At 33.1% G+C, this 27,994-nt stretch overlaps 3 protein-coding genes and 1 non-coding gene across 4 annotated transcripts; 3 read left to right on the top strand and 1 right to left on the bottom strand.

Moving 5' to 3' along the window:
- The first annotated feature begins 2,030 nt into the window (after positions 1-2,030).
- Positions 2,031-5,201, top strand: LOC133306840 (MYB-like transcription factor EOBII). Its single transcript, XM_061507228.1, has 3 exons — positions 2,031-2,187; positions 2,312-2,441; positions 4,865-5,201. Exons 1-3 carry the CDS (start codon positions 2,049-2,051, stop codon positions 5,199-5,201), a joined length of 606 nt encoding a protein of 201 aa, XP_061363212.1. The 5' UTR covers positions 2,031-2,048.
- A 5,928-nt stretch (positions 5,202-11,129) lies between these two features.
- Positions 11,130-11,201, top strand: TRNAP-UGG (transfer RNA proline (anticodon UGG)). Its single transcript has one exon. It is a non-coding gene; the product is annotated as a tRNA-Pro (tRNA).
- Positions 11,202-19,269: 8,068 nt separating this feature from the next.
- On the top strand, positions 19,270-22,956 carry LOC133306834 (PWWP domain-containing protein 6-like). Its single transcript, XM_061507217.1, has 2 exons — positions 19,270-19,540; positions 19,808-22,956. Exon 2 carries the CDS (start codon positions 19,847-19,849, stop codon positions 22,733-22,735), a length of 2,889 nt encoding a protein of 962 aa, XP_061363201.1. The 5' UTR covers positions 19,270-19,540; positions 19,808-19,846; the 3' UTR covers positions 22,736-22,956.
- Positions 22,957-23,675: 719 nt separating this feature from the next.
- Positions 23,676-25,556, bottom strand: LOC133306839 (universal stress protein A-like protein). The gene is made up of 4 exons (XM_061507227.1): positions 25,333-25,556; positions 24,532-24,653; positions 24,214-24,332; positions 23,676-24,072 (listed from the first exon to the last, which is right to left on the bottom strand). Exons 1-4 carry the CDS (start codon positions 25,508-25,510, stop codon positions 23,964-23,966), a joined length of 528 nt encoding a protein of 175 aa, XP_061363211.1. The 5' UTR covers positions 25,511-25,556; the 3' UTR covers positions 23,676-23,963.
- Positions 25,557-27,994: the final 2,438 nt, after the last annotated feature.

The following is a 27,994-nucleotide window of genomic DNA, read 5'->3' as shown; positions in this document are numbered from 1 at the left end:
TAACATGAAAATTTATTAGACATTATTAATAAAACTATATGATTTATGAGAACATGTTTGGTTTATATATATATATATATATATATATATATATATATATATATATATATATATATATATAGTAAAATTATTTCTGCAGCCGTTTTACGTACAACAACGACAGGTGTATGGTTATTATTCTCCACATTTAATATTTTCATCCTTTGTATGGTTATGATTTTCCGCATTTAATGATTTCAAGTATATATATGACAAGTATTTGATTGTTGCACGTACAACAGCTGTAGAAATGTAATCTCATATATATATATATATATATATATTTATATATATATATATATATATATATATATATATATATATATAGGTATAGGGCTTATCATTTCTCAAGTTGTCGGAGATAAAGTTATCTCCGGCTACTAAATCATAACCGAACAAAGATGGATCAATGATGATAAAGAAAGAGAAAAAAAAGAATCATAACTATTCAGAGGTGAATCAATTAATATAAGAAAATAAATAAACAAAACGACGTAGTTTTGTGATGGCCGGAGATAAACTTATCTCAAGTTGTCGGAGAAATATTTTTTGCATATATATATATATATATATATATATATATATATATATATATTTGATATGCGCGCATTAATTATCATCAACTATATACTAATATCACATGACGTTGATTGACGGCTGGATTAATAAATTTTGCATTTTATAAAATGTTATAAAAAAATAGAAGGGTACTATTGATAATTTAATCATGTATCTATACTACTAACATTGATATTCTCGTAACAACGTTAAATTTTCGCCACACTATTGAATTCTCTTTTAATATAGGTATATTTGTTCTGAACAAGATAATTATTAAATGGTTTTAACATTTTTTATTTTAATATAGAAATATTTTTTCTGTCCCTTTCGTATAAAAATGAGTGAGTTCTACAAATATTTTTTCTTTTTATTTATATTTAAAACGGGACCCACTTATTTTTATATGTGATAAGAAAATATTTCCGTAGCCAAAGTAAAATATTTTTTTCTTATTAAAATTATTTTAATATGATACTATATTGATAATTATTAATTAAAATAATTAATGGTTTGAATTTTAATAAAATATGATTTCATAAATAATAAATAATGTTATATTAAAGTTTATACATTTAATTACATTTTACATTTTAATTTTTTGAAATGTACCGTGTATTTAATTTAGAAGAAGTGAATACTTTTCTTCTCCCACTATATCGCACGAGACGTGCGATATTTTTGAAATATCGTATCCCCGTTCTTCTTTATAAAATATCTACATATACTGTCATATGCTTCTATTGCATGTGCTTGTATAACTTGAGAGGACGAAGGGGTATTAGTTTGTAAGCTATAGTTTACCGAAGAAACAAAAAATAGTCATGCATGCAAACATATATTAGTTTCGGTATTCATGCATGCATGTTTATACGATTAACATAGTTAGGTTCGTAAACACCTTTTTTTATTACTAATTGAAAAATTAACACTTTATTTACAAGTAACAAATTATCTTATTATTATCAGTGGCGGAGTCAGGTTCTAATTGGTGTTCGGGCCAAAAAATTATATGCGTATTTATTTTTTTAAATTTTTGTTAGTTCATATTATGATATATTTAAATTATATTAAATACAAAACACATGAGCAGAGAGCATCATCAAAAAAAATTATAATTTTATTAAATATATTTTAATTTTTTTATATAAGTGGAATGAAACACATAACTTAATACAACTTACTCAAATCTCTCACCAAATATATTTTAATTTTTTGATAAGGTCAAATTATAAATTTAGCCCGGGCCAAATTACAATTTTAGACTGAGCCAAATTATAATTAATTATATAATTATACATGATAAATACAATTTGTTAAAATTTAGCCCGAACCGAAGTCAACCCATGTAACTTGTGCCCCCCACTGATTATTATTCTTCTATTTAAACCCCCCAACACCCACTATGATTTCCATCTCTCTTCTCCTCTCTCTCTCTCTCATACATAGTGATGGACAAAAAACCATGCAACTCATCTCAAGATCCTGAAGTGAGAAAGGGACCATGGACCATGGAAGAAGACTTGATCTTGATCAACTATATTGCAAATCATGGTGAAGGTGTTTGGAACTCCTTAGCCAAAGCTGCAGGTAAACATGTATATATATCCATTTTTTTTTTCATTATAAACATCTTGAGTATTCTTCAACTCTTTCCATTCTTTCTCTATTTTTCACCATAAACCCTAGGGTGACATCATGGTTATTTTTGCAGGTCTTAAACGTACCGGAAAGAGTTGCCGGCTCCGGTGGCTAAACTATCTCCGTCCGGATGTTAGAAGAGGAAATATTACACCTGAGGAACAGCTTTTGATCATGGAGCTTCATGCAAAGTGGGGAAACAGGTGAATACACATATGATGATCATCATAAAAAAAAAAAAAAAAAAAAAAAAAACTTGCATTGCATGTGTTCTACCATCTAGATATTGAGTTTTGCACAAATGGTATATTGTTACCCAGAAATATTTTTTAATCATCAACCATATTCTCTATCTTTGTCATGGAGAGACAAAAGAAGTTCTTGGCTCTCACTTAAGTTGTACGTAGTATTTGGTTTTGGAATCACACCACTAGATGGCAGCATTAGTACGGTCCTTGAAGAAAACTATTTGAAGGGGGAAAGAACTTTGTCGTTGAGAGAATTCTAGCCAAAGATGAAGATTTAGCTAACACATGGGGGCTTTGTAAAACTTATGCTAAATCCGTTTCTAAAATTTTAGAGCCGCCAAAATGATTGGTTTGTGATTTTAACATATGGAAGAATTGGAGAGTTTTCCTTTGAAGGTACTTTGTTATATGTTTTCCTTTTTGTTCCATTCAATCTCTCTGTCTCTAGCTCGCTTTCCATGAATTATACTATAATGAAGATGGAGCATAAGTATATATGCTGTGAACTTCTTACACATGGCAGGTGGGGGGAGATTTAGATCCATCAAGAGCATATATAAGGAATCAATAGGCAAAATGTTAAACACCCTCCTCTTTTTCTTTCATTCTAAAGTTTTCCATGTCCTACTTTTTAAAAAATTTCATGAATTCATAGAGTGCAAATAGTTTCCCTTTATCTAATATTTTACTAATTTTAGAACTTCTAATTATCTATTATATTTGTTCTGAAAGTTAGAGGTTGGCTGTGAGAGGAACATCTAGCTTTGCTATATAATTTGATATTAAGACTCTAGAAGATCTATATAGATATGCCTACTACATAGGTTTAAGGTGAATAAAAATGTGGAAATCCAAAATCAAGTTAATTATTGTTAACTGTGTACAGTTTTCTTAAAAGATAATCTTAATAATAAAATGTAAATCAACTTTATAGAAGGTGAAAAAGACTGCATATGGTAAGGTTAAGAAACATGATAAAAAAAGGGGGGTAGAAAATAGGTACTTTTCTTAAACAAGAAATTTATGAACTAGGATAGGCTGTATGACTCAATAATATTAATTATTAGTTATATAATAGTGAAGGTATTAAATTTCCTGTAGCCATTCATTTTACGATTGGCTACCTCTATAATGATTGAGAACCAAATAGTTTGGACAAGCTTCTATTTTAGGCTGAGCTCATGTAGGAAGTGGGGCACATTTAAATATCTTTTTAGTTCACATGACAAAGAAATTACAAGGACTTTGGATGAAATAGATGCAAACCAATACCACGCATTTTTTGGCTCTTCATGACAAGGCGTGTACAATTGTAAATTTGTGAGTCTCCTTCATATATTATAGACTTACATAGTGCACAGATAAACTTGCCAGCTTAACCCTAGTAGCTTTCTCACCCTCCAACTCATCCCAACCAAGAAAACAACCTCAATGACTAAGATGGAAAAGACATAAATAGACCCTTCAATTCAAATATTACATTTATTTATAGTACTTTATAAAGTTACTAGCTAGGATAATGAAATCTGCCACGTATTTGGCACATGTGGCTTTTTCTTGAACAAAGAGAAGCGAAGTATATATATATATATATGTTTTATGAGAGTCAAAACACTAGGAAAGAATGAGGTCATCATATGTATGTACGTTAAAAAAGTTACTTGTAAATTTGTAATTGGATAAAACAAAACACAAAAACTGTACGTCTTTATGAAGAGAGAAATGTGTATGGAATTAAAAATACAATTGTAGATGTTTGAATTGAATCATACTTTCTACCTGAGGCATGCATTGAGAAATCTGAATATTTGGTGATCTTGAAGCCCCAGCTTCAAAGCAAAGGCATCATTTCCATACCAAGGGGACCTTCATCATCTTATTACAGAGTCTTTTTATATGTGTGAGTCTAACATGCATCACGTTTATTCTCAGCCAAAGAACATGCATGGTCTCAGCCAGACACACGATACCTATTTAATATTTGTGTTGCTACTTTTTGCTTATCAATAAAATGTGACAACCATTGGCAGCTTTTAATTAATATTCAATTTTATGCTTTTCTTTTTCAAGAAACTTCACGTATTTTTTTTTATCATAGTTTCTCTTTCACGCACCAACACACATGTTCACACACTATCATCACAAATTTCAATGACCTAGTTTCATTTCTAATGGTTTTCATCATATCATAACTTGCATTCTCTGTCTCATTAATATCCTTAACCAAATTAACACTCCTAAGACATACTTAAGTAATTTGTTTGACACCATTTTAAGTTTAGGTTCCAAAGTTTCTTAACATATGGCCAAGCAAAACAAGTACTTTTCAGTTATGTGTCATTGTCTTTTTCTCAAATCAAACATTCACAAATGTGTAGGTGGTCCAAAATTGCAAAGCATCTTCCGGGAAGAACTGACAATGAGATTAAGAACTTCTGGAGGACTAGGATTCAGAAACACATAAAGCAAGCTGAGAACTTCCAACAACAGAATTCAGAGATAAATGATCATCATCACCATCATGCAAGCAGTAGCCAAATGTCCACCATGGCAGAACCAATGGAGACTTATTCTCCAACTTCATACCAAGGAACTTTGGAGCCATTTCCAACTCAGTTCCCTACAATCACTGATCAGTCTAGTTGTTGTACCAATGACAGCAACTATTGGACCATGGAGGATATCTGGTCTATGCAATTACTCAATGGGGATTGAATTACCTAAGCATAAAAAAATATATATATATAAAAAATAAATTTATATATATACATAAATGCTTATGTGCCTATAAGCTAGAGTACTGTACCTGGCTGAATAACATTATTAGATATGTTTATGTAAGTAGTTAAAGTATGGAGTTTTACGTACGTACCATGAGTTCAGAGCTAAATTAGTTGTGGATTGTAATATATAGGAGCTTATACTATTTCTGCATTATCTTATTATAGTAAATGAGAGTAGGTTGATTATATATATATGTTTGAGAACCGCAAACGTTGAAGCATAATATATTCTCAGTGGCAGGCATGGTCATATTTTAATAGAGTCCTATTTTTTATTTTATTTTTTATCTCAATGACTGCTTTGTCTCTAATGTATGTGTATGCAGCTTAATTAGTTCAGGTTTTCTGTCTTTGTCTCAAGCTCAGCCTAATGATTAATTGTACCCTTACCTAGTTTAACACAGATTATTCTTACCAAGTAAAGATAAAACTTTAATTAATTAGTTGATAAAGGGAATTCAGAGAATCAGAGAAACAATGTACGTGAATTTGTCTAGGCCAATAATTGTCACGAGTCACAAAGGTTTATAAATATAAATATAAATATAAGAGTTTCATTTTGTGATGTTGCATGAAAATTATTTTCTCATATTGTGATTCAACTAGTTATGGGGCCCCACACTTATTATTAAAAAAAAATTTACACAAAAATCGAAGGATCACAAATTCACAACATAAGAAAACACTTCTCGTACAATATGCAAAGTGTTTTTCCCATAAATATATGACATTAATGTTTCTCATACTGTAGGAGATAATTTTATCTCCTATACACACATAAAAATGTGTGGGGCCCATGTGAGATCATGTGAAAAGAAGAGAGAAAAAATGGATCCTACACACTTTTATGTGTGTGTAGGAGATACAATTATCTCCTATAATATGAGAAACACTAATCCCTAAATATATTGGATGAGATATGTCCATTTTCATTTTATACCAGTATAAGTTATATTTTCTATCTTAGTTATTGTATCAATTTGCACCTAACGACTCACGTGACTAATAAACTAAAGTCGTTAGATACAAGTAGATCAACGGTTGAGATTTAGTAATTTTATCTCATCAATTGTATTTTCCCTTGTAGATTGGATAAGAACGTACGTGTAAGATGTGTTTGAGCTAGTAGTAGTCTGAAACTCTCATTCATATAAATGGAAAGACAACCAGGCGAGTATGGGCATGAACTTGCATTTACATTTCGGAAAAAGAAATTGCCCATACACTGCCTAACCGAAGCCACAAGGAAATTGACACATGGTTATGGAATAATAGCAACGTACCACTATCTATTTTTGTCAAGAATTCGCCTCTACTTTTCCTTATTACCCACTTTGGTGCATGGCCATGCAACATATTGGACCCCGACGTGAACCTAATTCTTGGCGATGAGTGCAGTTGAAGTCTTCACATGCCCCTCTTTAATTCACAACATCTACTTGTTCAACACATATATATATTCCATAACAACTTCCTTCACATATCCTTGATCATTAAGCAAGTCAAGAAAATATTAATTACTATTACTATCATCAATAGTAATTTTGTACAACTAATAATGCCATCATTAATATTGTTTTATACTATAGGGTGTTAACCCTCTTCCTTTTATGTATATTTGCTAGCTCTAGTTCTAGGTCATTGGTCATGATTCATGGCATTGTTAGAGGAAGGAGAGGAGAATAAGGATCTAATTGAAAGACTTGTCATTTTATGAGCACCAAGTTAGGCCAATGATGACATTAGAGTAGCATTCATGGTGTACCAAACTTCAACTTTAGCTCCCAACACATATTCAGACAAATGGATGAGAGGGTGACTAGAGTCTTGTCGTCCTCGGGTTGTGCCGTTTCTTATAATGGAAACGAGGACAATTACTTGTGAGCTTTAACTGTGTGCCTATTTCATATAAAAAAAGGAGCTTATAGCATCTATGGGCCATTCATTCTATTTAGTCACATGTTTTATGTGCAAAATACTTTTCCAAATGCAAAGGAAAACTCCCATGTGATGGATAAGGATCATGCACGTTGGGGGTCGGCCACTCAATGAAAACGTGAGCCAGCGATTTAAGAAGAGACAAAATTAATAGTACTTATATCGGGTAATTGTTTAGTGTATGGTGCACATACAATGGTTAAGAACTTTTGTTTCAATATGGTCATTACCTTTGATATAAAGCTCTATATCTCTTTCGCAATGTTATTGTTTAACTTAATTATATAACTCATTTTATTTTTTATTTCTAGTCTATCTTCATTTGCACATGCAGTACACTAGTAGTTAATGTGTACGAACGTGCAAATTATCCATGATATGCACTTGCATGAGTTTAGTGATGGGTACGTAGCTGAACCTAACATACTCATCTAAATGACCATTGATGATAAAGACAAAGGATATACTAAGGAAGGTATCAGTTAAATAAATAAAATAGAAGAAAAAAAATTATGTAATATTTCTTGTTTAAGTAATTATAAGTATTTAATACAAAATATTAAATATTTATTAACTAATATCTTTATAGCATTCTTTAATAAAGCCTAAAGATAATCAAGTGCCGACAAAGTTTTTGGTGCTAAACCTGATGATCACTCGTGGGCATGTGATGATGTCGTTGACTGAAACTGATATGGTGGATTGGTAGGTGTGACATCAGAGCGAAAGAACATTGTTTAGCAAGCTATGAAGATCGTTTTTACTCGTGGGTGAGATAACAAGTTTGTTACTTTGTTTTCCACTTTTTTGTCATCATAATTCATAAACTACTCGTAACTTTTTCTCAGCATCTACAAACCTGCAATCCTAAATTTCTCACTAGACCTGTGCAGGGGATGAACTAGGAATACAATTTTTTTAAGGGTCAAATGGCGAAAAAAAAAACTTTGACGACTTTCGAAAGAATAAATGCCAATCACAATCGACGGATACAATTGTTTAAATGGTTTAGGGTTGTCATGTACACATAAATATGATATTCATATTTTTTTTTTCCTTTTTCTTCTTTTTATATAGGTTCATACAGGTCACACGTATTTGTGTATAGAAAATAAATTTATCTCCTGTGATATAAAGAACCTTAAATCCTTATTTAATGGATATAATATTTCTCCTTGAAATAAAGTTATCTCCTTGCATACAAAATAAGCCATTTTGAAATTTAAAGAAAAATATTTGTATAATTTTATTTTATTTTGGTCTGTATGAAATTTTATAATGATATTTATTTTTTCCAAACCTTAAAACAACATTATTTTGAGGTCACATGATATAAGTTTATCTTATCTACGGAAAAACATTGAACATATGTTTAATTTTTTTTATTTTTTAGTTTGTGTACAATTTTAACAATCAAAAGAATTAGTTTTGAAAGGTAATATAATGACTATACAAACACATGCGTTTTATGTATTTGATACTTTGTTAGAGAGTTAGTCCAATATACGAACTTTCTTATGAACTCACTATGTGTCCTATCTATTCTTTCTTTCTTTGTATAGCACAATATACTTGCAGTTGGCTTATAATTATTTGCAACAGAAGTGATTTTTTTTTCTACTAATGTAATAAAGCGATAAAATGTTGTTGTGTATTGTTATTTCATGTAGCAAGAGAGAGATATAATATAAGAACTGAAGGTCGATAAATAGTTTTTATATTTTTTTTCTCATGCAATATCCATGGTTCAAGTCAAAAGGATTCTTGAGTAAAAGAGTGTGTTAGAGAGATATAATATAAAATCACCGAAGACTTATCACTTACAAGCTAAAACTAAGAAGCGAAGGTCTATTGAAGATTTTTATATTATATTTCTCTAATGTATAGAGAAAAATGTTGTTTTGCTTAAATTCAGGCACGTTTGGCATTGCAGCAATCAATTTTAAATTTCTACATTTGAAATAGAGTTTAGTTTGCCTATATTACGCACATGGAAGTCATGTCATGAGTGGGAAGAAAAACCAATCATCGATGTGGACCATGTGAGTTATTTCCAATAAAAAAATAAAAAAATGTGGACCATGTGAACTATGGTGCATGGCACGAGTAGTAGTTACATGTAACAATCGTCAAGATGCAAAGGATTTTCTCGCATTTTCACTGGGCCAATTATTGATTTGGTCCGAAAGAACAGAGGTTCGTTTGCTTCAGCCTCCTCTGAACGTTTATATAAAGTTGAAAATATGTGCTGGGCCTTAAGGGTCATGTGTTCTTCAAGATCCATTGATGGCTTATAACAAAGGAAAATTAAAAAAAAAAAGAAAAAAAAAAAGAGCCTTATATCCATAAAGCTTACCAAAGCAATTTCCTAAGGATGCAAAAGTTGTATTTTGATTCTTTTTACAGGTTACAAGTGTTAATCTAAGAGATGGAAGAAAGCTATTTGTGTAAAGGATTGTTGGTTAAGTGTTGAGATATATAAAATCATTAAAAAAAACCTTCATCCATCAGCTTAAGTTTTTGGGTTGAATTTGTTCTTTACATAGTATCAGAGCCCCATTAGGTGGCACGTGCATTGTCCACTCTTCAAGCTCAGTGGACTCTCGTGTGAGGGGACGTGCTGATATATATAAAACCATTAAAAAAAACCTTCACCAATCAACTTAAACTTTTGGGTTGAATTAGTTCTTTACAGTAAGCAAAGTCACTTTCTTGTGGCTTTCCTTGAAGATGGAACCAAAGAAGATTATGAAGCCATAGCTAAGGTTACTAGGTTAAGGTTAACTATTGAAAACTTGGCTAAGACAGAGAGAGGCATGGTTTTTGGGTTTGCTGTGACAGTTATTCAGAAACAGGTATCAACATTAGTTGATGTTTGTGCCTCTAACCTACTATTGGAAAAAACACTCTATGCTTGGTTTGTTGTGGTTATTCTTTCTGCATCATTAGTAACAGTTTATGCATTTTTTTTATGGAAGGAGGAGTGGTAGATGGTTCGACTTATGATATAGTGTATATTACCAATTGAAGATTATTGGTGTAAGCAGAGTCTAGATAGATGATCAAGCTGTAACATTAATAGGCCTAGGATATATTGACTTACTAGTTGTATCAATGTATGTGATCCAATTTACTAGAATACATTTTTGGTTCCATTCTTCATATGGGGCTATTGTTGTACCAAAAAACAAAACTATAAATGACTATCCTCCTTGGGGAGAAGATCTTTCTCGAGTTGCATGTATATATTGTTTAAAACTATTGTCTAAGAGAGAACATTCCCGATTATTGGAATTACATATTCAATATGCAAACTATTTATCATGATCATCACGGTAGTCAATAATATTGCTACTTAACCAAAGTGTCACAACAAAAGTATCACATGATAATAGTCAATCCAAATTAAATTACCTCCTCCTTTTATTTCTATAATTTTTGTTGAGTAGGAAGTGCATTTTGTTTATTTGAAAGGGAGGTCATGTATTTGGCTTCAGGCTTATTCAGCTAGGGAACATTAACTCGACTTGCTATAGCTAGGTTCAAATAACAAGAAAAAACAAAGGCCCCCCAAAACAAAAAAATATCCCTGCAATTTTTATTTTATTTTTCAAATTTGGTAAGTTTCACGATTTCATGAATTTGCAGAAGAGTTATAAATTTTTCTTGTAATTAACGGGAAAAACTTATAACCCAAAAAGAAATATCACTCATTAACAAATGCAAATCTAATTAATTACAATAACATATCACCACAACAAATCATATACTTTAATATTTGAATTAGTCAATCATATCATTTCTGTTTATTGTCTTAGACTCCGACATAGCTTTTGACCTCACTCCTTGGTTTTTGAGTTCTACACGGTCTACAAAATAACCGCAGCAACTGTTCTTTTGAAAACCAAAGTAGTAACAACATGGGCATTTGGTCTAGTGGTATGATTCTCGCTTTGGGTGCGAGAGGTCCCGAGTTCGATTCTCGGAATGCCCCATTTTACATTTTTGTATTGCAATACCACTTGTACCCTTATATCCTTTAACGACAAGCATTTAACTCCCTAGGGCAATTTAGGCACATCAATTTTCTTATTCTCTCTTCACTCAACGCATGTTATGGAAATATGGATTGAATTGAGGAATATTATACTTATAACTTATTTTCGTTTATAACATCTTATAATTATATATTAATCGTTGATTTTTGATTATCATTTATTGTGAATTAATAATTAATTAATAAGTTTGATTTGCGAAATTATTAATCTTTGATTGGCGGAAATCAATGGTTAAGATATGATTGTAAGAAATTGTAAATGAAAATAAATTGTAAATATAACTTTCCTCTACTGAATTAGTATTTCTTATGTTATATGATATAACATTAGGAAAAAAATATTTGTCCTTTTAAATGACACAACTTATGTCATTTCACTCTCACAAAGAAATAAGACCCACATATTTCTATTTTTTTGTCCACTCTCTCTCCTCCTTTATCTATCTTTTTTCCTCATTTAAAATGACACAACTTTACATCCTTTAAAATGATACACACTTTTCCCATAAAATTATTTCCTACATACATATAAAAATGTATAAGATTATTTTCTTTTTTTTATCTCTCCTCTTCACATTGCTCCACATGGAGCCTACATATTTTTACGTATATGTAAGAGGGAGTTATCTCCTACAACACATGAGAAATATTAATCTCAATATTTGTTATCTCAAATATCAAATAAAAAATTACCAGAAAAAAAGAAACGACTTCTAGAACTACCAGTAACGATAACGCCGCCGTATGCTTTGTAGAAATATGGGCATTTGGTATAGTGGTAGCCTGGTAGGAGTTCAATTCTCGGAATGGCCCCATATTTCATTTAGGGTGTGTTTGGTACATGTTTATCTTGGGTTTGATGGGAAAGTGTGGATGGGTATTGGTGTATACCATGTTTGGTACAAGTTATTGAAAAAAAATACTAGGAGACTTGAAAGGATAGGAAGCGTGCTTTGTGTTGATTTTTGGGTGAAAATCACTATTTGAAATAACCACTTGAGATGTGATTTTTTGGATATGATTGGGGAAGTGAAAAATAGGGCGCGAGTTTGACAAAATTGTGGACGGAATTGACCCTTGTGAATCATCTCCTCATGGGTTTCTTGCGAATCCTCATGCCCTTGTGAAAAGTCACCAGGTAGTGCAAGTTCTAATTCATCGGCCAAGTCCTCGAGTATCCCTTTCATTTCCTTGCATACCGTCATTAACTTCTTCATGGGAATGATATTTTGCATGATGTGTGGTATGCTGATTGGAGAAACTAAGACGGAGAGAAAGACAACGACTACGAGACCAAATATTGACGTTGGGGGGGAGGGTTTTGAGTAGGCGATGGTTCTTTAAAAAAAATTATAATGGGGTGTTTCTGTCTATTCAACCTATTTTCCCATCACTATTTTACATTCAACTAAATATAGATTTTGCAAATTTAAATAACTTTCTCTGGTAATATTTCGGTCAACCAAACATTTTTTTTTAACTTTTCTATCAAATTTACTTTCCTACCATTTCTCCAGTAATTGTATTTCCTTAGTAAAAAAATTTTTTCCTCTACCAAACGCTCCCTTAGCATTTTTGTATTGAAATGACACTTCTACGCTTATATCCTTTCATTGATCAAAATTTAACATATAGGGGCAATTACATACATCCACCTTTATCCTCTTATTTAATCTTTCTCTTTTTCTTTCTTAACAGTGTCACTCTCTGAGTAGAGGTGGCAATATAGGTTGAACCCAACTCGCCAACCCGCTAAACCTACCCCACTTATTTGTGGGTCAAAATGGGTTGGCGGTTGGTCAGGTCGGGGCGGGTTGACCCGCTGGTCATTTTTTTGTTACTATTTGATAGTATTTTATTTGTCACTAAACTTTTGTGGTATGAAATTTTTTTTATCTTAGTACTCTCTTAGAAAAAATAAAGAAGAAGAACTTTATTTATGACAAAGGTTATCCATATATAAAATAAGTTCCTAAAAAATGTTTGACTGAATATTAGTATATATTTAGGCTTGAGATTGAAAAAAAAGAAAGGGATTGTGAAATGAAAATAAGTAATATTATAAAATTATTGATATATAATTTATTTTTATTTTTTAATATTTTTTATTTTTTAGGCGGGTTGACCCGCCAACCCCCCACAAAACGGAGTGTGTAACACCCCGTATATATCTGGTTTGTTATCATATCATCGTATTAAGCCACGCTTAATTTAAAAATGCGGAATATCTTTTTCTTTTCAATTATGACGTCATTATCATTAGCCAAGTTGAATTACTTAATTCATTTCATAAAAAATCGCCTGTATGTAAATTGCAAAAGATAGCTAACTGAAATACCTCATAACATAAATAACATAATGTGTCTCTAGTCACGGAACTACCACACGTAGACCGGACAACCCTGATAGATTATACAACTCAAACTAAAAGTACTAACATCAATGTGGCATGGACAAACCCCATGCTCACCAAATAAGGCAACAAAGCCCACAAAAGAGTCTCAACTCAAATATCAATATAAAGACAGAAAACATAAACAGCATCCAATATCCAGTCATGTCAGCATACATCATATATAATCAGCTAAGCTCCGGCCTCCTGCCGCCAGAGGTCTCAACCCCCGCATTACCTGAACTTGAAATATGCGCCCCAAACGTGCGGTGAGATCTCTAAAAAGAAATCTCAATAAGACAAGGGTCCTCAAGGATCTTTCACTCCAAGCTCACTTACACAAGCAATATAAGTTCAAAAGCATTTAACAGTATAAGTTCCAAAACTATGCAGTGCAACAGATATTCATGCCATGTGTGTTATCACTATTCTACTGCCAGAGAAATGCAGGAATACTTCTATTACCTACAGTTAGTGCAAGGAACATCGCTTGCACCTCACCCACAGCCTCACCCTCTTGTATGTACTACATACTCAGGCTTACCGTATAGGTGGAACACCACATGCATATCATAAAGGCACTCGCATATAACAACTTAACAGCATTTCAACAAATCAATATATCATGAAAACAACATCATGCATATAACCATACCCCCATGGGACATAGTGGAACCAACAATGGCTAAACCGAGGACACGAAAGCTTACCTTGCAAGCTAACAATCCAAGCCAAGAGTCCAACCAATGCTCAAAGTCCAAACACAGCAGAATCACGATCTGATTTGGACCAGCAATCATATCAATAAACTTAGCTCATAAGCATAAACATAAAGGCAACGCTTCTCTTTTACGTTTTACGTCTTTAGGCTCCTCATAAAGCCTCAAGCGCTTAATCACTTGATTCTGACTTAGTTTAATTATTACAGAAGTTCAACTTCATCAATCTAGGGTCCACAAACCCCCAATAGCCTTCTGTATGAACAATACCTTCACTGTTCACGAAAACCCAAAATATCCGGATATGTGTCGGGGTAATATTCGGATATCAAAGAACCCCATATCCGGATATAAATATCCGGATATCACAGAACCCAATATCCGGATATCAATATCCGGATATTTTGCGACAGAATGCAGTTTCTGCATTTCGTGACATATCACTCCAAAGGTTCCATTTTTACCGATTACAGAAGCTTAAGCATGCATTTCTAGGTGTGTTTAACCTTACCCAACCTTAAGTTATGATCTTTAACTCATTACATGCATCAAGGTTCCATTTTTAAGCACTAAAACTCATGATCATGGTTGGTACAACTTACCCAAGCTTCAAACAGAAGCACAAGATGCTCTTGGAGCTCACTTGAAGCTCCCAAAGTCCAGCACACACAAGGACACGAAAATGGTGCACACACAAGGTCCTTCCTCTCCAAAGGTTGCTCCTTGGACCTCCAAAGTATGAAGCACAAGGTTCAAACACTCTCCAAACCCAAGGTCAGCACCCAACTCTCCCTCAAACTGACTCCCTTACTCAGAAACAAGACTACAAACCCATTCCAATGATAACCCTCTCTCACAACAAGTGTTTAAGAGAAGCTTTCATGCAAGAAAAGCCTCAAAGCTCAAGAAATGGAGAGGGAAATGCAATGGAACAGTAACAACAAGTCAGCTCCTCAAGAAGGTCACGTAGAGGCTGATAGAATACCTAGGGTTTGTGCAAGAGAGGTATTTATAGCCCACTTAGCCTTAATCGCACTGTATTATCATTAATTGTTACACTTAGCATTTTAATCCCAAACTTTAGAATCTGAACCTACTCATTTTTCTAAGATTTATCATATTTTTATTTTATTTTTCGCAGCACTTTTCCGGTAGGCGTTTTTCCATAGCCAGTATCAGTTCTGGCACCAGTTCTCATTATTTTGACTTGAAAATTGTTTTACAAATCCTATATATTATTCTAGTAATATTTCCACACTTATTATAATTTTCCGGGATACTTCATCGGTACGCATTTGTATCGAGTAGCAGAACCGGTATCTGCACTTTTCTTCAGAAAAGCGACTTTCAGATTATTACTCACTCACTGTAATTATCTAAGTCTCATAATAATTATTAGGGTCAATTATGGAATTATTTCCTAATTTCACATAATTAATTAATTAACTTCCTTAATTAACGGTGCTGGTTCTTACAGAGTGGGTTGGAATTTTCAACCCATATTTAAGATGCAGGGCGGACCAACATATTTTTGGCGAGTTGGCGGCGGGTCGGGCGGGCCGACCTGTTTTGCCACCTCTATCTCTGAATATCCGTTCAACAATGGCAAGGGCAACCACTACTCCTTCAAACCCTAGCCCTTTTCTTATCCTACACCCTCTTCTTATCCCGCACACTTCTCTAACAACACCATTCACTTCTCCACTATCCAAAAAACCCCTACCTTATCTCGCCGCCGTGTTTGTTGCTCCTTCCTCCCCCGTCGACGGTGCCACGTCGCAGCAGTGGAGGAGAAGACAGAGTTCGACGTGGTGATCGAAGGGGTTTTGAAGGAAGAAGCTGAAGATGCCAAGAAACATCTCATTGGAATCAATATTAAATTTTGTACCAACCCGTTGTATAATAATATGCCTTAGATATATGATGGTGCAACTTGAACCTAAATCGATGGAATCTTCTCGGCATTTTTCTTCCCTAATATGTGATTTGTGTAATTCTGATTAATGTTTTGAGAAGCATTTTACTGAAATTTCAAAGTCTAAACAATCTTGCAGTTTATTGCCTCATTCTATCAACATATATTTTTTATTGTTAAATGGAAAGTATTGTAATTTGTGAGTGATTGTTATTGTTAAAAGATTTCACCAACCATCTCATTGGAATCAATATTAAATTTTGTATCAACCTGTTGTATAATAATCTGCCTTATACATATGATGGTGCAATTTAAACCTAAATCGATGGAACCTTCTAGGTCTTTTTCTGCTGTAATATGTGATTTGTGTAGTTATGATTAATGTTTTGAGAAGCATTTTACTGAAATTTCAAAGTCTAAACAATTTGCAGTTTACTGCCTCATTCTATCAACATATGGTTGTTCAAAGATAGGTATGTTTCTTTGGTCCTTGCTCTCTCTCTCTCTCTCTCTCTCTCTCTCTTTTCATTGTCTCTTATTCAATGCACGGAGAGCATTGAATTCGGAGCTCCTTTTTACTAAAAGAGGAAAATTTTAAGGACTTAAACAAAAATGGGAAAAAAAATTTCTTTTTAGTAACAAGGAGCACTGAACAATACTTCTGGTGCATTGAAGTTTTTCTTCTTGAGTACCATACCTGGACCTGTAAACATGTTAAAATTTAGTACAAAGAATTTTATTGCACTTGTGAGGGATGTGCAAAATGTCTAATTGATCCAAACCACTTTTAAAAACTAAACCAAATCAAATTAAAAAATCGGTTTTTTTTAAAACAATTTAAAAAATATATCCACTTTTTAATTTTGAATGTGGTTTGGTTATCCATTTATCAAATGGTTTGGATGTGATGGATAACCAAACCATATCCATTTCTTTTCTTTAATCATTTTTTGTTTTTACGTTTTTACGTTTTCTGGTGTGGTCGCATTATAATGCGAGAACGCTCGAGTTTTAAACTATCACTTGGAACTCTGGAAATAATGATGTGGTGAAGGAGAACAACACGTTGTTTTCTTGATTGTTCTGAGGTATGCCGTTTGCGAAGGCAAAACGATGTTAGATTTGTCGTTGCTTGTTCTACTTTACCAGTTTACTAGGAAGCTTAGCTTAAGCTTTTGTCTAAACCTTCTTCCTGCTTTAAGTTAAGCGTGGCCTGGGTTAGTATGTGCTTTGTTTCAGCTAAACCAGGGTTTAAGGTAGCTGTTTTTTACTCTAGCGTTTCTAAATCCTGCCGCGTGTATAGATGGCTTCTTAATTGCACACATAGTGGTAGCGACCCAACACCGCAAAGAAATTAGGATTATTTATTGCATAGCCAAGTAGAGAAAAATTATTATGAGCATGAAATATATGAATTATGCATCGCGGGGATGGTTTTCGTGAGAAAATAAATAAACATATAAAGGTAATTTTTATTTTATTTTAAAAAATAGCATAACTCATCAAAAATCAGTTTTAAATTTGTTATAAAATCGATTTTAACTTGATAACCGGTTTATGATTCAAAATCGATTTTGAATTAAAATCGATTTTCAATCAAAACCGGTTATAATCCATAAACTAATTTTGGAACGGGTTTCAAATTGGTTTGGAAAAATTAAAATCAATTTTTAAATAGAAAATTAATTCGGTTAGAAAATCAAATCATTTAAAATTGATCCGATTTGATTTTTGATAAAAATCAAATCAAACTGCTCCATGCATAACCCTACTTGTGACTCTTGTTTAGGCTTGTTAGTTGGTGCTCGTTGACCCTTGTTATTAAATCCAACTAATTTATTTCCACAAAATTGTTGTGACCCTATTCTCATTTGGTTGGGCCCTTTATGTGCCGTAGTCCACTAAGTAAGTGGCTCTTCTTTTACGTCTTGGGTCTACAATCTCAAACGCAATTTCGACCCTTTAAACATCATTTTACAGTCGTGTAAGAAAAAACTTGTTTATAAATGTCTATTGACAAAAATACCTCTATAATTTAATATTATATCCACATTTTAATAATATTTAAATAAGTAAATTTCAATAACTTATGAATTTAATTTTGATACCTTTTTTGTATAAAACATTTTGATTCTATCACTCAATCTTATTTTTTATACTTTCCCAATGAATTTGACTGTATGAATAAAAATATTATTAAACTCAGTAAATGATGTGATAACATATTATTGGATAATAACGTAAATTTCTTTTGTATTAATAAACACATCAAATTAAATTATTCAACACATATACAAACTTAAAATTTTAAATTTTTAACATTAATTTATGAAAAAATATTTGTTTTTTTAAATGATATAACTTATATCATTTCAATCTTACAAAGAGGTGAGATTCACTTCTTTATTTATTTTTTTCCACTCTCTCTCTTATAATCTATCTCTTTCTCTCACTTAAAATGACACAACTTTACATGTTTTAAAATGACACACATTTTTTCCTTAATTTATTTTCAATTTAACTGAAGGAATAAATTCTTATTTTTTTTTTATAATCTTCATTATATCAAAATCTTTATATAAATATTTCTAAACAAATCAATAACTCAAACATATCTAACTCAAAACAAATCATTAATGATAATTCATACTTCTCAATTTTTTTTTTTTTTGTAATTTATTTAAATTAATGGATCACTTAACTTCTCATAAGACTAGGTAGGTAGCTAGTGTTAAAAGTTAAGACACACACATAACACACGTTGCAATCTTCTCTTCTAACGTTTGGGTTGTTGCTTGCACATTCCATTGGTCGGAGGACAAAGATAAAAGACATGGCATCAAACTAGAGCGTGTAGCTTCCATTATGTACTCTCTCGCGTGTCTGCAGTTTCTCTGAAACACAACATCAAATGTAAATATCGTCGAGACTCGAGACAATCACATTTCCCACTCCAACCTCCTCCTCTGCAGAGACAATTATGATATAAACAGTTTCGAGAGAAAATGAAAAAGTTGTCAGAATCTCGAGAACCCTCGATATTTTCAAATCCACGTACGATAATTTATTCTCTTTGTGACTCTAACATTACCATTTTTTTTTTAATTTATTTATTTATATCCCCAGAATCACATTCTTCTTCCTCTGTCTTCCTCTTTGATTAGAGATTCTCAAGTTAATGGTTTAAAGAGTTGGTACAGTTTGATGGCATAAAAATTAAAGCTTTGCTACAATAGCTTTCATCCTACAGGTTTTTTTTTTTAATTATTTTCTCTTCATATTTATATGTATTGAGTTGATTCCTTCTGCAAATATAAAATTTTAGTATAGTACTGTTATTTTTATTTTTATTTTTTGAACATTTTTCATTAGTGGGTAATGTTCTAAATCTCCATTTTTGTGAGTTATATTCACTCTTCCATGAAATGGAACCAAAAGCCCTAGAAATGTGTTGAATTTATTTGTTTGTTTGTTTATTTACATGTCTTTTTGTTTTTTGTTGTGTTTTTTTTATCAGAATAGGTTGATTTTCTCGAGAAAAGTTTGTTCTTTTTTGATGGGTACGGTTGAAACTCAATCCAAGGTACCATCTGGAGGTTCATCTCCTTTGTCAGAAAACATCAAGGTTCAAGGTCCAGAGCTGGAGAAGAAGGAGCTCAGTGAAGTTCTTAATGGGGAGGGAAGTTGTGGGGTTAATGAGAATGGGGTTTTTTCTAGCCTTGGAAACCAAGGTTTGGGTGATGATGGGGTTGTTGAAGTTGTCAAGAGTAGGGTTTTTGAGGCCAAGGTTTCGGTTATGAAGGAAAATGATTGTCAAGGTTTGGCTGATTCTGACATGAATGGGGTGTCCTCTTTGTTGAAAATGAGAGAAAGTGGCAGAAGCGCTGTGTTTTCTGGTGAGGGTGCTGAGAATTTGGATGATGTTTCTGCTTGTGAGAGAAGTGCAGCAGAAGGTACTGTTTTGAGTGAGGTTGGTTCAGTAGGAATTGGTGGGGAAGGCATAAGAGATGGGAAGAAAAGTGAGGAGGAAGGAAGAGATGAAGATTGTGATGGCAAAATTGTGACTATAGATGTTCCAATTGTTGAAACAATTGAGAAGTTGGATGATTTAAGTGATGAAGGGTGTGGGAAAATTGTGACTATAGATGTTCCAATTGTAGAAACAGTTGAGAAAATGGATGTTGAAGTGGAGGATTTAAGTGATGAAGGATATGAGTTTTCCATTGGTGATTTTGTTTGGGGTAAAATTAAGAGTCATGATTGGTGGCCCGGCCGGGTTTATGAGCCGTCTGATGCATCAGACTTTGCTTTAAGGCTGAAACAAAATGATCGACTCCTAGTGGTCTACTTTGGGGAAGGAACCTTTGCTTGGTGCCATCCATCACAATTAAAGCCATTTGAGGAGAACTTTGATGGTATGGTGAAGCAGAATAGCTCCAGAGCTTTTGTCAATGCTGTACAAGAGGCTGTGAATGAGATTGGAAGGCTACTGAATATGAAGCTTAGTCATTCATTTGTTTCAAAGATTACTAGTTCTGAATTTACTCCACCATTGTCGAAAAATTCTGGAATCAAGGAAGGAGTTCTTGTGCCTGAAAATGGCATAGAGAGACTTTCAGCCGTTCCAATTGCCTCAGCAGAATTGCTTTCTCTAGTGAAACAATTTGCACAAACTATTGCTATTGCTAGTATTCTGGAGCTGGAAATATTAAAAGCTCACCTCTCAGCCTTTTATCTGTCAAGAGGAGGTTACAAATTAGCTGTTTATGAGGATCCCCAGCCAGTTCTTGGACTTGAAGATAGTCTTACAGGTGAAACAGTTGATGTAGGTAACTGTAAGAGTGCAGTGGAAGCACCAGTCCAAGGGCCATTTGAAGAGGAGTACTCTACCTTGCCAGTGAGCCCAAAATTTGGTGAATTGTGTCATTCTCTAGGGCTTTCAGGGAATAGATTGATCCATAGAAGAAAACAGAAAAGCATTGCTGAAATTATGGGGGAGGACAAAGATGTTCATTCCAAAGATAGGGAGGGGGATGCAACTGATGAAGTGATGGATGCAATTGGTTCAAGTGGTAGAAAGAAGAGAAAAGGTAGTGAGGATGCAAGGGCATCTAAACCAGTTCAGAAGAGAAAAGAGTTGCTTTCAGATACTGATAGAAATGTGCTAAGTGCAGAAAATGATGGCAGTGAGGGCAAGGACTCATCATTGCAGTCAGAAGAGAAGAAAGAAGCTATTGGTGGTGAAAACATTAGCAGTGGGAACAAAAAAGAAGCTGATGAAGAAGGGAAGGCCAAAGAACTAAATGAGAAGGGTTCTTTATCAAGAGAGAGGAAGAAAAGTAAGTACTTGTCCCCTCCCTTCACTACTCTAATGAAGGGGCTAGGGAAGGGAAACATAGATACAGAATCCATTAAGGAAGGAATGACCAGGGCTGCTAGCCAGCTTTCCCCTCCAGTTTTGAAGCGCAATGATGAGGCATTTCAGGAGAATTTCTCCAAGGGAGTTACCATAGAGTGGAAGCTTTCTGATAGCTCAAATTACCAAACACAAGAAGATTATGAGAAGAGGACTATTGATCCAAAGAAGATCCGGGCTCTGTCAGTGGATGTTCTGTCCAAAATCCGCGATGTGGCTATCAGTCCACAGATTCCTAGGGAAAGTACTTCTCTGGATGAATTTGTGGACTTCATTTCTGTTTTCAGAAGTTCATTATATCACGAGGGATCGTTATACAAAGTATACAAGAAGCGTCAACCTGGAAGGAAGAGAAAGAAGCTAGAATCTGTTGGCGTTTTGCGGAAAGAACAAAGTCAATCTGATCATATGTCACCTGATCAAGATTCTCAGCCAACAAAGAGAAGAAAGGAGGCAACTCCCAGCATGTCAAAAGTGAGGAAAGCTCCTAAAACTGAGAATGACAAGAAGGGTAGTGATGAAAATTCTCAAGCAGCTGTGCTTTTTATCACATTTTGGCCAGGATCCTCTCTGCCTTCAAAATCTGATCTTATCACAGTATATAGTAAGTTTGGAGCTTTGGATGAAACAGAAACAAATATGTTCTGTACTAATTACACTGCTCGAGTGTCCTTCCTAAGAACTTGTGATGCTGAAAAGGCATTTAAAGATTCACAAAACATGAACCCCTTTCGATCTTCTGATGTAACTTTTCAGCTCCAGTATCTTTCTGCTGGATCCAAGTTTGGAGAACATGGTGAAACATCAAAAAGGTTCAAACCTTCGCCAGCTAAGAAGAAAGACAAGTCTGCAGCCTCACAGGGTAGTGAAGCATCCAAATTGAACTTCATAAAACAGAAACTTCAAGGTTTGACCTCAATGCTAGAAGCATCAGATGGCAAATCACCTGATATGAAGACAAAATTAGAGAGCGAGATGAAAGGTCTTTTGGAGGATGTGAACAAAATGGTAGAATCTTCTTCGTCCTAGATGACACTTATGAGAGTGGAGATTGTGTAGCTTATGATTAGGGAAGGTTTAGTGACATTATGCCATTTGCTTTTCGTGTTCTGTCTTTGTCCAATGGTAATTTTATTTGACCCTGTGTGCACCGAGCTTTATTTGAGATATTACTCGTTATACATAGATGGGGTTGTGATATTAGGTCCTTATCTATGTATGATATGTAACCTGTTGCATGCATGGTCTTTATAGAGATCGACATCTTTTTAGATTATTCTGTCTCTTATGGTAGTGATATGCAAACAGCTTTTAAGGATAAAAAATATCATTTTTTTCTTTTCTTTCTAAAACATAGTTATGTTAAATACTTAAGTTTTGAGATAGGACAGGGATAATATAGGGATAATATAGTGGGAAAAGTGTGTGTCATTTTAAATGATGTAACCTTATGTCATTTTAAGAAAAAGAAAGATATAGATAAAGGAGAAGAGAGAGTTGACAAAAAAAATAAAAGTGCAGGTCTCATCTTTTTGTGAAAGTGAAAGGATATAAGTTGTGTCATTGAAAAGGATAAATACTTTTCTCTAATATAATATAACAAAATATGCATTTTTTTTTTTTTTTTGAATATTACAGGAATCGAACTTGCAACTTAATACACACTACACACACCCAACACCACTTTGTACAGCTACTTGTTTCACTTTTTAACAACATTGATTAGTTTACCATGAAAAATGGTTCGCTGATTGGTTGTCTTGAGCTCATTCCCAGACTTTCTGGGCTACTAGTTCTTAGCCTGTTGGAAATCACATTGAAGTTAACGTATAATATGTTGACACATTTATTATTCAAGAAATTAAAGTTATTTCTATTGCTTTTTTATTTTTAAGAGAATTATGTGTACTGCTTATTCATAAAGTAAGGGAGGTAAAGATTTTGGCCTGGCAAAACTTCAAATCATGCAAGGCGCGTCATATATTCATGAACTATATTACACACTACTTTCAACTCTCAGAATTACAAACACCACAAATAACTTTTTACATTCAAAGAAATCAACATAGCTGGAAAATACAGATGGAGTATAAAAGGAACAAGGACAAGAAAGTACGAATATTAGTGTTCTTACATCAAACATCTGCATAGACTAATCTTAATGATATTCAAATTTTGTTTTGTTTCTTTTTTCTTTTTGTCTCAAACTCGACCAACATTGGTAATCTATCTCCAATGTCGAGTGCCTAACCATATATCAGTCATCAACCGGGTCATCAGGAGTTTCATCTGCCTTGCGTTTGATAGTAATAACAGGGCATTCAGCATGCTTCACACAAAATTCACTCACAGTGCCAACAAAAACCCTGCAGAAGAACATGTTAGCTATATTTCCTTAGTAACATATTTCAGAATCTAGGAGCATTAATGCACTCTTTAACATTTCATAAAAAACCAAGCAATTTATAACAGAAACAAAAAAGAAGAAAAAAAGACCAGGAGCATACTTTTGGAAAGGACCAAGACCTCGGCTACCCACAACCAGAAGATCTGGCTGTAGTCGTTTCACCTCATGTATTAGTACTTCTTTGGGATCACCCTGCCTTATCCATGCTTGACATGCCACCTACAAATAAATATATCAATATATTTAGACTTGTTGAGAAGATATCACAATTACAAATAATTGGGGTGGCAGAAAAGAAACTTCTAGTAATAAACCAATTTCACTACACATTTAACAAGAATGAAGGTGATGGAAGCTAGCTACAAAGAAAAAAAAGAAAGAAGCTAGAGCATACAGAAGTGGAACAGAAAAACTTTACCCCAATTTCATGACACCTATTGACAAAATATTCCAGCAGATGAAGCCCTCTAATCTTATCTCTCTGCTTCATGTTCTCAAAATCTTCAGGTGATGCGTAGATACTATCCATGTCATCAAAACCTAGTAGAAACAAGTAACACCATTAGACTTGTACAACATTCAAAGTAAGACCATTAGATTGTAGGTTCTTTTATTCTGCTTAGTATAATATATAAATGTCTCAATAGATTAGCTGCAGATTCAAAGAAAAAGCTCAATAAATCACAAAATAAGGATAAAGTAAAAAAATATATTACAATAATGCATTTAAAAATAAAACAAAACAAAAAGATGAGAACAACTCCAAATATCATCACAAGGTTATCAAATTCAATGTAAACAATGTTTACCTATGTCCCATCACTCAAAATAAACTCAAACAGTATACATAGTTTATTCGAAGGAATTTTCTTCTATATTTTTATATCTTTCTATCATCTTATACATTAAATAAAAAAACATGACATTACCAATCACTCACCGAAACAAAGACCCAAATTTGACGTGTGCAAGTTCAACCTCAATTAACTAATTTTACCCATCCGGGACTTAAAATAAAACAAATTCTAGGCCCCCTTTTTTATTTTCTTTCACTTTCCTTTCCTTTCCTCCATTTTCCGAGAATCCAAACAGAATAAAAAAAAACGCAAAATCGAACCCAGGAACAACCAAATAGAAAACCATAAAAAACCCAGAAAACAAAAACAAGAAATAAATATAAAAAGAGAGAGAGAGAGAGAGAGAGAGAGATGAAGAACACCATCTTCATCAGGAACTTGAACGTGAAGAAAGAGAAGAGTGAAAGCATTGACGTTGCAACGAACGAGCTTGTTTATGGTCCATTCGAAAGCCCCTTTGCTGCTAATTGAAGGGTAAGGGTAACCCTTCAAACTTGACTCGTTCACTCCCACCATTATCCGAGTCGTTTCTTCTGCCATGACTCACTCACTCACTGAGTCAAATACGCCGAGTCAACTCCCTCTTTCTGCTTTCACCTTTTATTGAGGAAGATTAGAGCGCATTTAGCATCCCCGTGTACGATAGCGTCATTCCCTCCCCGTTTCGCTAAACTGCGCACGGGACCGCTATTCGAACCACGTGTGCCGTTTCGCTTTATAACTTACGGGCCCTAGCGTCCTTTTCATTTCTCTGTTCCGAAGCGTCGTGAACAGAGCAAAACGACAAATCTCCCATAGCAGGAAAGTCATGAAACGACGATTCGAAGAGGGCAGGCGGTGATCCATTTGCGGTGCCGTTTTAGCTGCTCCTGATTTACATAAATTCATAATTATTGTGAAAAATATGTAAATTTATTTTTAATTAAACAAGATGCGAAATTTTGATGTGTTGTGTAGAATTCTTATATTTTTATGAGAAATATGTACGTTTAAATGTTTTTGAAAAAGAATTTTATACAAAAGTAAAAAAAATTACAGTTGCAAGTAACAGTTGAAATTATAAACTTTTACCATAGTTTCTCCTATTTTATATAGCGTAAGTCAAAAATTATGTTACATAATGTAACTTTCCTACACACAACTGAGAAGAGAAAGGAGAGAAAAATCAAAATATGAGACCATCATTCAATTATGTATGTAAAAATTTATATCATATCAGATAATATGATTTTTGATTTACCCTTTTATACAAGGATAATAGTTTTCTTGTTATTAGAAAAGAATTTGTTGCTGCAAATATATAGGTGGGTCCACTTTTATTTTTTTCTCCTATCTCTTTTTAGTGGACCCATTTATATATTATATTGTGTCAAGAAACAAATTTCTTTTATTGTAACAATGGAAAACTATTGCCCTTTATATAAATTAATTAAATTTCTGAAGTATTTTTTTTTCCGGTTAATTTGTTAAGTGCATTTATTGAGCTAAAAACACGCGTCTATGGTATTATTCTCATGTAGTAGTTTCAAATTTTCAACCAATCTATTACTTATTTGTTTGAGATTCAATGGTGGTTCTAGTAGTAGTAGTTCCTTTGTTCTCTAACATTATTGGGTTAATGTTTAGTTCTATATCAGCACGTAATTCTAATTTTTTTTCTTTTGAAAACTAATTCTTATTTAATGCTTTGTTAGTATAACCCTTCCATGTGTACATCTTTATTTTGCATATGTTTTTGACTAGTGAACTAATTATAAGTCTGCTGTCTTTTGATTGCTTGCCGCATCAAAGTGTGATTTTCCATACATGGGTGGAATGAGTTTTCATCCCTCCTGTCTGTCTTTTCTTAACACCATGGCAATATGCCAATTAAGTTTTGAAGTTTTGATAATTGGGTAAATCCAATATAATGTTACATGACATGATATTTTTACACACACAATTAAGAGGATAGAGGAGAAAAAAAATCAAAAAGAATAGGACCCTATGATTTTGATATAATTGTGTGTGTAAAAATATCATGTCACATGATATTTGATTTACTTTTTGATATTTTGTAATGAAAAGTATGTGATTTTATTTTATTTTTTACTATTAGGTTATTAAAATTTACGATATGTGATTATGACATATCAAAGTTATTATTTGAATTTGAGAACTAAGGCTGACGCGTGTGATCGCATATTATTGTTAAAAGGGTTCGCTTTTTTTGCCAGATAAGTCCAATATGATATTGTTTTGGGACTGAAATCATGATATTTTGTAATTTTAATTTATTTCAGAATTATAATAGTCTTTATATTTATAATTTTTTAAAATTTCAATACTAAAACGACGTCGTTTTAAGAATAAATGCAGATACTTATCTGCATTAAGTGCAGAAATATTTTTCCTTTATTAAAAAATATAAACAAAGAACCGGAAGAAGTGTGTGTGCACTGTGCACAACGTGAAAAGGATTATGATTTATCTATAAAATTTAATTCTTTATTTATAATTCTTTTTATTTAATTTTATATAATGTCCATTATCCAAGGCTAATGGGTCCATCACGTGGGTCCATAATAAAATCTTGAGTTCATAACAATCTCTTATGTAGAATAATGTTTAAGGGATTTTTATTAGAATACAGGGAGTAAGGGATGAAAAGAAAATTAATATTGCGTCAAAAAGCATTGGACCCTTAATCAGTTTTATTAAGAAAATAGAAAACAATTCATGTTCAAATATCAGAATTTTATATATATAAAAAAAAAATTAAATGTAAGGGAGCAAAAAATGTTTCCTAATTGTTTAATGGTTTTCAAAAGTTTTAAATGAAGCGTAGCTGTTTTTTTTTTTTTTTTTTTTAAGTTTTTCTTTTGGATCATTTAGTTTTTTGGATCCATGGTACGTGGATTGGACTTGGGTGGCTGTTTGCATACCTGTGACAGACAGACCTGTTTTACAACTATTTGATATATTTTACAACAGTCTAACATGTCTATGTAAGAAAGTAATTAGCATATCTCACTTAACATATAC

Source organism: Gastrolobium bilobum, unplaced genomic scaffold (assembly GCF_033153095.1).
Source record: "Gastrolobium bilobum isolate Gb01-03AN ecotype WA unplaced genomic scaffold, APGP_CSIRO_Gbil_v1 utg13820, whole genome shotgun sequence".
NCBI lineage: Eukaryota > Viridiplantae > Streptophyta > Magnoliopsida > Fabales > Fabaceae > Gastrolobium > Gastrolobium bilobum.
This window is presented reverse-complemented; position numbering and strand designations above follow the sequence as displayed.